Genomic DNA, 12,425 nt, shown 5'->3' on the forward strand with positions numbered 1-12,425 from the left:
AAATTTAGATTTGACTTTTTATTTCTTTGTTATCATATTGATAATGGTACCTTTTATTCTTTCAAAATTACAAGCATTTCGTCTGTTCATTAATATATGAGCTTGATGATTTATTCATTTATAATTATTAGGAACCAGCTACTTCACAAGTAACAAGACCTAAACTACCCGATGGCGGAGGATACTATCAACCTATGCAACCTCAACAACAGCAACAGCAACAGCAGCAGCAGCAACAACAACAACCACCTCGAGTGGCGCCGAGACCACCAGCGCCAGTTAAGCCCAGGGGCTACCCTCCACCACCATATCAACAATATCCAACTTATTCCCACCCTCAGGTAAAGTTAGAATAAGTTTATTTATCTAATGGCAAATATTATACCCAACATAGAGTTAAATATAATAATAATATTATGTATTGTAATATTTGTGTGTCTCTAAGCCCTCGATACATCATATTCTATTAATGAGTTGTTAATAGTTGACTGTAGATTCGATATTAGGAGATGGTCAGGGGTGTGGATCACACCCCCGGCCTTCTTCCCATATTGTAAAAGATATTTTATACATAAAAAGTACGTTGTTTGCATATTGTTGACCATCAATTATGAGCGTTATTTAAAAATTAATTAAAGAAAAACAATGATGTTCAAGGAAAATTATTTATTTATATATAACCATCTCTGCGAAATTAAACCAGTCTTATAACTTCTGCCATTATTTAATTATCAATATGAAATGGACAGGAGTCTGAAACGTTATCATATTGATAATCAAATGCTGGCAGAAGTTTTAAGAGTGGTTTAATTTCTCAAACACTGTTACATATAGTAGTATAACCCTTTGAAAAACTGATTATTGTTTTCAGAACAACACTGGGTTACCCCCTTACAGCCAAACGATGGGTGGTGGCTATTACCCCAGCGGGGATGAACTTGCTAACCAGATGTCGCACCTTAGCGTTTCTCAACTTGGTTTTAATAAAATATGGGTATGTTGATTTTTATTCATTATTGTCTACATAACATTATCCTTGAACAGTTCCATTGACTACACCAATCCTTTCCTTTAGAAACCCATCAATTATTTATCTTCTTTCTTATTTTATCTCACTTTGATTATGTTTGCCTGGCATATATGGGACTCATTTATGAACTTGAAAGGAAATTAAAACGTTTTATGAATTGCTTTATAAGATTTATCTTTGGAGCTCCCAAAAGCACACATATTAAATTAAGTAAAATTGGCTTTATTTCTATATAGTTGAATAAATTTAATTTCCTTATATATCTAAATAAATGTATATGGTTAAATAGGTTCGAATGCGGCTGGGTAGATAATTATTTTCCATAACACTGTAGCTGTGAGTCAACCCTGCATGTTATGGAGCTCTTCTAAGATCCATCCAGCCTCATTAAGTGGTACCCTTAATCGTAAAAAAAACCTGGCGGTTGAACATGATTTTGAAAAATCACTTGTTCTAAAAAGAGTGCTTCCTTACAAAGTACTGAACCCATGGGTCATAGGGGCTTATATTATTATATTGTCAAATCAATTTAATAAATTAGCCATTATGTATATATTTAATAAATTAGCCATTATGTATATATTTAATAAATTAGCCATTATCCCTTTATATTACTTTTATTATTATTACCTACGGACACTTATTATTAATAGTTACTGCTCTGTTTACTGGGTTGTGTTGTGGCGCTATATAGCATAAATTCCCTGTCTAACACATAAGAATAAACTCTTAAACTTATTATAATTTTGAAACCCTTAGCGAAATGCCTATTGTAATTTTCAAATACGGTATGTTTATATTACATTTTTATTATCTTTCTATGATGAAATCTTTTAATGACAGAACTAATATTGGAGATGAGACAGTATGCGAAGGTTGCATGTTCAAGAAGTGGGGCAAGATACTTGACTTGTATTGTTAGTCAGTTATAGCTGCAGTTTATAAGTTCATGGTGCACTTTGAAGGCAATGCTCATTTTTTGTCTTGTCTCTGTTTAGTACGTAGTTTTGGTTGCAGCCTCTTGAGGTTCTACCTTGGACTAAAATATATTGGAACCAAGTAGCAACCTAACGATCGTAAGCTATTGATGAATATAATAATGCTATATTAAAATGAATTTAATATTGTTAAATTGGCTTTATCTCTTCTTTTCAACACCCCCTAAGAAATAATAAACCTTCCAGTATCAGTTACTTCCTTATTACATTTCTCTATTCACTCCTTAAACATCAAAACCCAACAAATCAATATTTATAAGCCATAACATAAAATTATTTCCTTTAGTAAGAAACCCTTACTTGTCTGTTTCTACTTAGTTTCGAAATTTCTTATTATTACTAGATCTATTTGGAATTAGCAAATTTCTGTCTGTAGTGCCCCTTCACATCAAGTTTTACTATATATGTTCAGCCTCCTTATCTCTATTATTTGTGGAATTTTTAGATCCGACATGTCCAGAAGGCTTAAATGCAACATTTTTTTACAGTTTTTAACAATGACGTGCAAACAATTTGGAAAATTGAATAAGCTTAAAGAACCAAAACGCTAGAAATCAATTTTCCATATAAATCTGACATAAATTGGGTTACATCGAATAGATGAGGAAAGTCAAATGTGTGTTATAGTAATGAAGCCAAAATAAATAAATGTCTCAAATCATGCATTTTTTTTTTCTCTTTTTGAATTTGAATTATGATATTATTTTGTCCCTCAAGTTTATTAAATTTCCATTTCATCAAAAACTGCAAAATAAATTTACAGCTTTTAGTGATTTATACCTTAAGGATGGATCTGATAAAACCTTAAAGCTTAAAATTTGATATGCTATCAAAATCTATTTAAAAAAATGTCTACATCCCATTGGATATTCCGGAATTACATGCTCTGGAAAAGGTTAAAAAATTAACAATATTCTCAAAAGAGACCAGTGAAAACCAAATCAAAATTAAGTCATTTGGTGGTCATAAAACATGGTAACAGATTATATGAAAATTTTAACAATGTTAAACTATTTGTTAATTGCAATATTTCACCATAAACCTGGAGTCAATTAACCATAATTTACTAACAACATTATTGTTTTTAAAATATGAACTTCCTGAAAATTCTTTCAAAATTATATACCAGATTTTTATAAATTTATTACTAATTTATATAAATCTGGCGAAACCAAAAACTTCAATTCGTAATAAATATCAGATACCATGTTTCACGATCAAGTCCTTTAATTACAAAAATTGTACTGGAAATACCCTTTATATATGAGTTACTTACCTCAATATGGAATATTAAAAAAATAAATTCTCTTTTACAATTTGATTTTCTTTTCAGGGAAGGGATACAGTGGACTTGATGAAAAGTCGTGATATTTTGCCACCTACTAGGGTCGAAGCTCCTCCTGTTCGCCTTTCTCAGGAGTACTATGATTCTACGAAAGTTAGCCCCGAGTGAGTATTATTTATAATTATGTACCTTCGAAGTAAACAATGAAAGAAAATGCTCTGTGTGGCAACCAAAAAAAAGGTAGCTCAAAATAGTATAGAATTATTTATCAATGAGCTGTATTTATAGATTTATATGAGAAGATGGTCGTGGATATTCAGGTCGAAACGTTAGCACAGATGAATTTCTGCTGACTGCACCCCCAACCATCGGAATTATTTGTTATATACCAACATTTCATAATTTCAATTTGCAGGTCTTCGTCAGGGATAAAAAGACTAAAAAAAGTATTTATTGTAAACTAGAATAGGATCATAAGATGATAAGTACTACAATAAAATGTTAAGTGATAATAACAGGAAATACAATATTTCCTGCTTTTATATGGTTATAATACCTTGTTATAATTTTATATCATACTAGCAGACCCAGCAATGCTTCATAGTTGCTAGATCTAGGGATTTAGTTTGATTGATTGAATATAATTGAAAGTTTGATATAAATGAATATAGCAGTTTGATGTATATCAATATAATTAGTTTACAGCAGTAAATAACATTATATAATAAAATTATATGATAAAAAAATAGAAATAACTTTAACAAGACTCAACCTATCTACACAAAACTTGGGAGTGGTTTAGGGTTCTATAAACTGCACCAAAGGGCAAGAACCGGATCTAATTAAACAAATTAGACCCGGAGGGATAAAATAAAATATTTAAAAAGTTTTTCTTTATTTAATACTGATATTTCGCTCTTATGTGGGCATTAAACCTAAATGATGTTAATTTAGGTTAACATGCTGTTTTAAAACAGCTGAAATTCAGCTTTCTAAGCAACAGCGGTTCTATTAACGTTAAAATTGGATGAAATGCAGAGGAGTTATAAACAATGGTATGAATAAAGGTCACCAGAAGAAGAAAAAAAATCCTCTAATTGAATCATGGTGGAAAATTTCTAATTTTTTATTTCTTTGAAAAGTGGCATTTAAACGTTTCAGATGACATTATAAACAAATATGATCTGCTTTTTCATAAAACAATTATTTTTTTACTTTACTTTACTGAAATCCTAAATATGTTTTTGTAATTTTTATTGGATAAAAATTCATTTAATAGAATCAGTATTATTGTTCGGAAAGAAACAAATTGATTGGTATATAATAACCATGGAAACAAAGATATACTTTCTGAGCTACATACTAAAAATGCTTAATTTTATCAATAACTTTTTTTTTAACCGAAAAAATCAGTAAAGTCTATAACCTTCCTGGGGCAATCCTAAATATAACTCTCATTTGTAGCATTTATATTGATTTGTCGATTATTTCTCTTTATTTTCCCCTTTGATTTATTTACCATCCCGTCATATATTTACCTTATTTCCTTCAATTATATTATTTCAATTTCTTGAGACAAGGTAATTATTTATTAAATAAATCAAAAATTTGTATCCATTTTTGTCTCAACACTTTATTTTTCACCAGTCCAACGTTTCGGCCATTCTAGCCATCCTCAAGGACATCTAAATATTTAACAGCTTATATTATATCTTCATTTTTAACACTTATAACAACAAAATTATTCACTATATAATATAACATACCTTCAATATATTTCTTCCTCACATTAATTAGCCTGCAAAAGAAACTTTAAATTAATGTGAGGAAGAAATATATTGAAGATATGTTATATTATATAGTGAATAATGCTGTTGTTATAAGTGTTAAAAATGAAGATATAATATAAGCTGTTAAATATTTAGATGTCCTTGAGGATGGCTAGAATGGCCGAAACGCTGGACTGGTGAAAAATAAAGTGTTGAGACAAAAATGGATACAAATTTTTGACTTATTTCCTTCTTTATTAATTCTTTACGTTTCTACCATATTTGTTGTTAATTTTACTTGTGTTTTGTAATATCATCTTTTATGAGTAAATAGTCATTTTTTATATATAAATGATTTTTAGTAGGTTTTATGTGATTTATCATTTCAATATGTTTATTTGTAGTATTAAACCTAAAAGCAAGCTAACCAATTTTCATCAATAAAATACGCAGTCACAAAAGATATCGTGCAAAGCCATATGGCGCGAGTCCTACAAAAAGTTTGTTGAATCGTGGCCATGTTGAACAGACTCATATACTTTAAACTTTATTTAACTTCCCATCATAATTGTAGTTACAGTAAATTTAAGAAAAAATATAAGTCAAGAATAAGTGTTAAAGATTAATGTTCATAAAGGAAATCATTGGGAAAAACTCGAAACCGTAGTGCTACAATCGATGTCAAGAGCTAACACCGAGAAGGGGAAGGAAGAAAACTTGGTTTTTGGAGATGATTCGTTGCCTAGGCGCGGGCGGGGAATGATGTTTCCTGGATGAGAAGGTCTTCATCATCTCTTATCTTGCTCAAGGGCGGACATCTTGAAAAAGAGGACATAGAAGAGTCACCTAAGAAGAATAAGGACTCCTTGTTTGGATCGCCACACACACTCTTCGGTGGATTGAGAGTAAAAAACTGTTAAAGGACCAATGCTTTATTCGTTAGTGTTCGTTTGCAGAAAGATTGCCTACAGTCAGTGTTAGTTTGTTGAGAAAATCATCAAAAGAAGATTCTATGTAATGGGTTAGTTTTGTTCAAATGACTAAAATTAAATACATTTTTCAAAGAGATATTATTTTAAATTAAGTGTTAGTGGAAAAAATGTTTGTTCTGGTTACCTAGAAACATGCCCTGAGAAAAGAGTCTATAATATTTTCTATAATAAAATATAAATTCTCATGTCTATTTAATATTTAACCTTTTAATATTCAAAACTATATTTTAGATCTGAGAACTAAGTGAAAACTATATAAAATTCTATTTATGTTTTTAAAATAATTTTTTATTTTACTATATGTTACTCCATCTGTAAATTTTTTTTTTTTTTTCACGGAACACCCTTAGAGACCATGCAAATATTATTACTTTTGGTTTCTCTCTTGTTTTTGTTTTTCCTTTCCTTCCATTTTTCCCTCATTATCTCTGTGTGCCTTTGTTTTATTTCTTCTGTCCATGTGACCCCCTTTTTCAAATTACTCCTTCCCACAAGAACCTTGATTTCCTTCAGTCTTTTCCCATATATTTCTCTGTTCTGGTGCATTATTCCTAATCTTTCTATTTCTTCCTTCATTTGCCTGATGTATCCTCGGATTTTTTTTGGAATATTTTCTTGTTTAGTATTTCCGAGGCTATTCTTACAATGTGTCTGTGGAATTTCAGTCTCCTGATCCTTATTTCTGTTCCTAGGTCCTTTGTGTCTTCATAGATTTGTGTCTGTGCATTTTATTCTTATTATATATTATTTTTACTTGAGTCTGTTCATCTTATTTCAATTTTCTTTTAATTTGTGTTGCTTATTTTTATATAATTTTCAAAATATTTTTTATATCATATTATAGTCCTATCATAGTTAACTCTTTTTTTTAGTATTTTGTATCTTGTTTTTAGCCCTGTAAAGTGGGATGAAACGTTGGTATGATATATAGTTTTTATACAATTTTGAAATACCTTTTTTGACCATCTTCCATAATCTTCCAACTTGGAAGTAAACAATCGTATATGGCGCTGTAGTTGAGTTTAGAAGCACATTTTTCTTCACTTTAATATCAGAACTTTAAAACTAGAACTATCTTAATTGATAGCAGTTAAATGTACTGTTTAAAGTTTTACTTAATATGTAGGTTAACTACCTCAGAAAGTTTCATGTCATATTTTTTATCAACGTCAACGTATTTATAGCTCTGGACACTGAAAGCTGGTCTCCCAATATGCATCAATACAAAAATGTGATATGATATTGTCTGATGTAATTAATCTAAATATTAAGTAAGAATTTTCACCTTATTTTAAATGATTTCAGATTAGATAATTAAATAATTATATTTAATATTAAATAATTTCAGGTTAGTATTTCTTCTCATTAAAAACTGATAGTGGCTTTAACATTTTTTTTTTTTAATACAGAATATTCAGATGTACACTGACCAAAATACCTGAGACCAAATCGCTCCTCGATAAATCTAGGCTTCCCCTCGGTGTCTTAATCCACCCATTCAAAGACCTGAATGTAAGTTGTTCTGAATTATGTATTTTTCTTTATTCTCTTTTAAGAAATGTAATAATTTTTACTTTATCATATATGTGACACTATATTTATTATTTTAGCAACTGTCGGTAATCCAGTGTACGGTGATAGTGCGATGTAGAGCGTGTAGGACATATATAAATCCTTTTGTATTCTTTGTTGACTCGAAGCACTGGAAGTGTAATCTCTGCTTCAGGGTTAATGATTGTAAGTACATATTTATCTATATTCTAATGTTATTTTTAGAAAAATATAGTGTTAGTAATTTTTAAGGATATTTGATGAAACGACATACCATATAGTATGTTGTTATGACCAATTTGCGGGCTTGAGGTCTGCGCTGTTTGGGCAGACCATGTGGTGGATCCCAAGCAGTGAGAGCTGATCAATCCCTCAAGTCTACTAAGATTCTTCAAACCTTAAGCTCTAATGAGCTCACCACAATATTGTGGTGCTAATTTCAACATTCTCGTAATGTTATTGGCGTAGAACAGGCCTTATTGGCCACAGTGCTTTTGTGACAAAAAAAAAAAAAGATTATCAATATATCATTATATGTGAATTTTGAAAAAAATGTTCAAATAAATGGTAATTGCGCTAAACGATCAACCTGAACTCCCATCTTTGGTTTTGATCTTTGTTCTGACTTACTATATTGGGGTCCCTTATGAAACAGGCAGGTGTAATCCTAATTTAATGCAGGTTAATTAAAAACATTAATTGCAGCTATTTTATGAAATTAATTTGTGGTGAAAGTAAATTGGTAATTCTATAAGTAAATATATTTCACCAATATTAATTTGTAAAAATGTTCAATATTTTGGCTAATACGCCATCTTCAGGAACAAGAATTTTAATTAAACATTATAGTACAATTTAAAGACTCAAAACTCCAAAGAGAGGGGAAGTTATAAAAGGTTTATCAAGATAACTGTGGCTGTTATTCCATCGCCCTCTAAATCAAAATACCCTGCCTAAAGGTGCTGTTATACGTTTGCCAAACAATAACAAATTTGCGCTTGTGCATGCGTGGGGATGTGTTATATGGATTGGCTGGTACAAATTGGCCTGAATTTGTAGCCTTTCCATCAGGTCTCGGTTTTTGGGCACCAATCAAAGGATGCTTGTACTACATCCACACATTTGTCTTCAGTTTCCATTGTTTTAGAACTAACTACAGATAAATATTGTCTTTGTCTTTTGAATTAATTTTTAAAAAAATCACAACTTTTTTTTGTATTCAATAATTGTGTTTTTCTAAAATTCTATCAATTCGGTGTAAATACATTGTTTCAAATCTTGTTAATTAACTTTAGCACCATATTTTTTATTTAAAATAGCACAAATTTATATTTTTGAAGACATTATATGCCAAGGTAATTAACTTAAAAAAATATTACCAATGTTCTGGCTAGAATTGCAGGCCTTCGTCAGAAGCTAAGTTCAAAATAAGACAAGAACGATAATGAATAAAAAATAAAAGCAAGTAAGAAATTAAAAAATATTGTAAGTAAATAAGTAGTATGGAAGAAAATGTATAATACCGGATTTTCATATTTATATCATTTTTTCTTTTCTCCCCTTTTTAATAATTTTTATATCACTACATTTTCATAATTTTTTTTAATCTTATTTATATTTTACTTATTATTATACTTATTCTGTATATCTTCTTATATATCCATATATCCACCGTCAAGAACAAATATATCATATTTTTAATGTATGTAAAAGATGAAAATTATTTAAAATTGAAATTAAGAATGAGAAAGAAAACATAAACCTAATTAATTAAATATAAAAGTGAAATAAGTAATGATAATATACTACTTATATACCTATATTATTTGTTATTTTCTAGTTACACTGTTTTATTTTTTGATTAGAGAAGATCTTCATATTTATATACCATGACCATATTCATATTTATTTTTTATTCATTGTGGTTGTTATCTTGTTTTTTGTTCTTAACCCTGACATTCTGGATAAAATATTAACATTAATAAAATTAATTTTACTTATTTTTATTCTCTGCTTACCTTACCTCCGACTATCTTTTCTTAAAAAATTAAACCCAAATATTTTAAAGAGCAATTTATAACAGTTATCCCTTAACGGGATAAGGGGGAAGGTAACTGTTATCTAGTAATCTTTTTAAATAAAAATTCTTTTATAACAGTTATCCCTTAATGGGGTAACTGTTATCAAATAATCTTTTAAAATAAAAATTCATCTATAATAATTATCCTATAATGGAGTAACTGTTATCGAATAATCTTTTTACATAAAGATTCATCTACCAAAGTTATCCTATAATGGGGTAACTGTTATCGAATAATCTTTTTAAATAAAAATTATTTTATATCAGTTAATCCTTAGTGGGGTAACTGTTGTTTTGAAATTCATTGAAAAAAATTAATAAAAATTGTGATCCCTTTCAAAAACTTTTCTTTTGAAAAATTCTTACATATTTTATTTAATCAGTTCACTATCAATTTAGTAACTGAGATAAAACATATTACACATGATCATGATAGTAATAAATAGAATTTAAATATTTGTATCAGCTTCAAATTTTGAGTTTTCCTTCTCTAATGTTACTTAATTCATTTACAGTACCAGAAGAATTTCAATATGACCCACTAACGAAGACTTATGGAGACCCAACAAGACGACCTGAAATAAAATCTGCTACAATAGAATTCATAGCCCCATCGGAATACATGGTAAAATGATAATGTTTTTTGTTTATGGAATTTTCATTTTCCCTTGCCTCTAAAAGTGTATATGTAGTTTTTCAACAAAACTATACGTTTTTAAGTTCCCTGAATGCTAATAATTAAGCCTCTCAAAATGGTCTATTTTGTATGTACGTGGACAGCTCCGTAATGAAACTTTGTATAAAATTTAAATTATGTATTTAATGAAGATACATGTCTAAATTCATAATTTTAGTAAGTCTAAAATGAATTTCCCTGTAGGGGTAGGGAACTCGTTCATCCTTACACCTTCTCCGCTTCACACAATAATAAACTTTCTTTTATAACCCCCTTTCTGGTCATTTGGTACATATGGAGGGAGGGTTTATCTGCTGGTAATCTATTCTAACCATGGTGGAGGATCAAGTTTTTATTTTGTGGGCCGCCACAGAAATGAAAAAAGGCTATACCTGTGTAAGCACAAAACATACAAAGGTCACATTTATGGAAACATAACCATCATTTTTTAAAGAGATAGTGATGAATCTGTCCTAAATGCTATGAAAAATTGAAAAATATTTTGAATTATTAAGAAGATGGTCAGGGATGTGGTCAAAAGAGAACAAAAATAGTTAACTACTTATTTGCCAAATAAATAGTGATATAATGTATAATAAATAGTATATATAATGTATAATAAATAGTATATATAATGTATAATAAATAGTATAATGGCAAGTAAATAGTTGTTAACTATTTGTGTTCTCTTTTGTAACAAATTGGTTATATTTAACTATAAATAAATTATCATTGATACAGTGTTTATTTATCAATTAACCATTCATAACTAAAATTTGTATCCATGACAATTTAGTCTTAGCTTTATTTATAACTAGTTTTTGCCCAGCTCTGGTTAGAACCTTTTAGAAGGAGTTCTTTAATTAATCTATATTAATTTATAATTTATCTATATACTAATAATTTATATTTAATTAGATTTATTGTAGAAAGATGATCCTGAATATTTATTATTGGTTAGTAATTAATAGTTTTTACTATTTGTGAATCTTTTTTTTCCTTACCTTCCGGATTATATTCCTACAATCTGTCACAAAAGATCAATTATTAATATTCCAATACTAATTATATTTAAATATTCTGATTGCTGTATTATATGAATTTGTTATACCTGACAATTAATTTATTATAACAGGTACGACCACCACAACCAGCAGCATACGTATTTGTATTGGATGTTTCTAGACTGGCAATTGATAGCGGTTACTTGCGTATTTTTTGCGATTGCCTCCTTTCCCAGCTGGAGGCACTGCCGGGCGATTCAAGAACTGCCGTTGCTTTCATTACGTACGACTCTGCGGTCCACTATTACAGCCTTGCCGATACCCAGGCTCAACCACATCAGATGGTAGTCGTGGATATAGATGGTAAGATTTTCTTCTGGACATGTAGCAATTAGTAAATAAATATTATAATTTTTTTTTAAGTATTTGAAACATGAAATCTATTTTTATTAATTTTAAAGATATAATCTTTGGCAAATTATCTCACACCTTTCATATAAATTCTATTTTAACCCTTTAGTAGGTTACTCTGGAACACATGTACCAGAGCCAAATATGTCATTTAAACTTTTTCAATTAGTTTCACTAAGGATATATTAAATGGCAGCAAGCTAATTACAAGTAAAGAAATATTTTAACTAACTGATTTTCCAAACATACTGTGGTTTCCTACCACTCACTATTTATATTTAAATTTTTTTCTTTTTTTTTTTTCTCATAAAAAAGACTAAACCTAATTAGTAAATATCTGATTTTGCTCTTATTCTATTAATACTACACAAGTCTAGGGCATAAAAACCTTCCATAAAATGCACATCTGTGAATAATTTTAAAAATTATTTTCTACCTCTCTTGACACGGAAACACATTTCTGTCTATTCTGAAACTTTTTCTAATTAATTTAATAAAGTAATGAAAACAAAATTACATTATAGTATTAACGTTATTTTTTTTATTTGTATTTACTATCAGCTTTTTTTTTTCTATTTCCTCCCAATTTGTATTAATTGAATGGATTGTTAATTTTTTTAATAAAAATA

General features: G+C 29.1%; 1 protein-coding gene across 1 annotated transcript in view; it reads left to right on the forward strand.

Moving 5' to 3' along the window:
• Nucleotides 1–212: 212 nt before the first annotated feature.
• Nucleotides 213–12,425, forward strand: part of Sec24AB (Protein transport protein Sec24AB) — a gene marked incomplete at its 5' end in the record, with an annotated part of 40,707 nt that continues 28,494 nt past the window's right edge. The window contains 7 exon segments of the mRNA XM_067044714.1: nucleotides 213–341; nucleotides 872–994; nucleotides 3,362–3,477; nucleotides 7,484–7,586; nucleotides 7,685–7,811; nucleotides 10,221–10,330; nucleotides 11,517–11,748. Of these exon segments, the coding sequence (XP_066900815.1) occupies nucleotides 213–341; nucleotides 872–994; nucleotides 3,362–3,477; nucleotides 7,484–7,586; nucleotides 7,685–7,811; nucleotides 10,221–10,330; nucleotides 11,517–11,748 (940 nt within the window).

The sequence above is a fragment of the Halyomorpha halys genome, unplaced genomic scaffold, assembly GCF_000696795.3.
Source record: "Halyomorpha halys isolate HHAL.00 unplaced genomic scaffold, Hhal_1.1 Scaffold323.1, whole genome shotgun sequence".
NCBI classification, from domain to species: domain Eukaryota; kingdom Metazoa; phylum Arthropoda; class Insecta; order Hemiptera; family Pentatomidae; genus Halyomorpha; species Halyomorpha halys.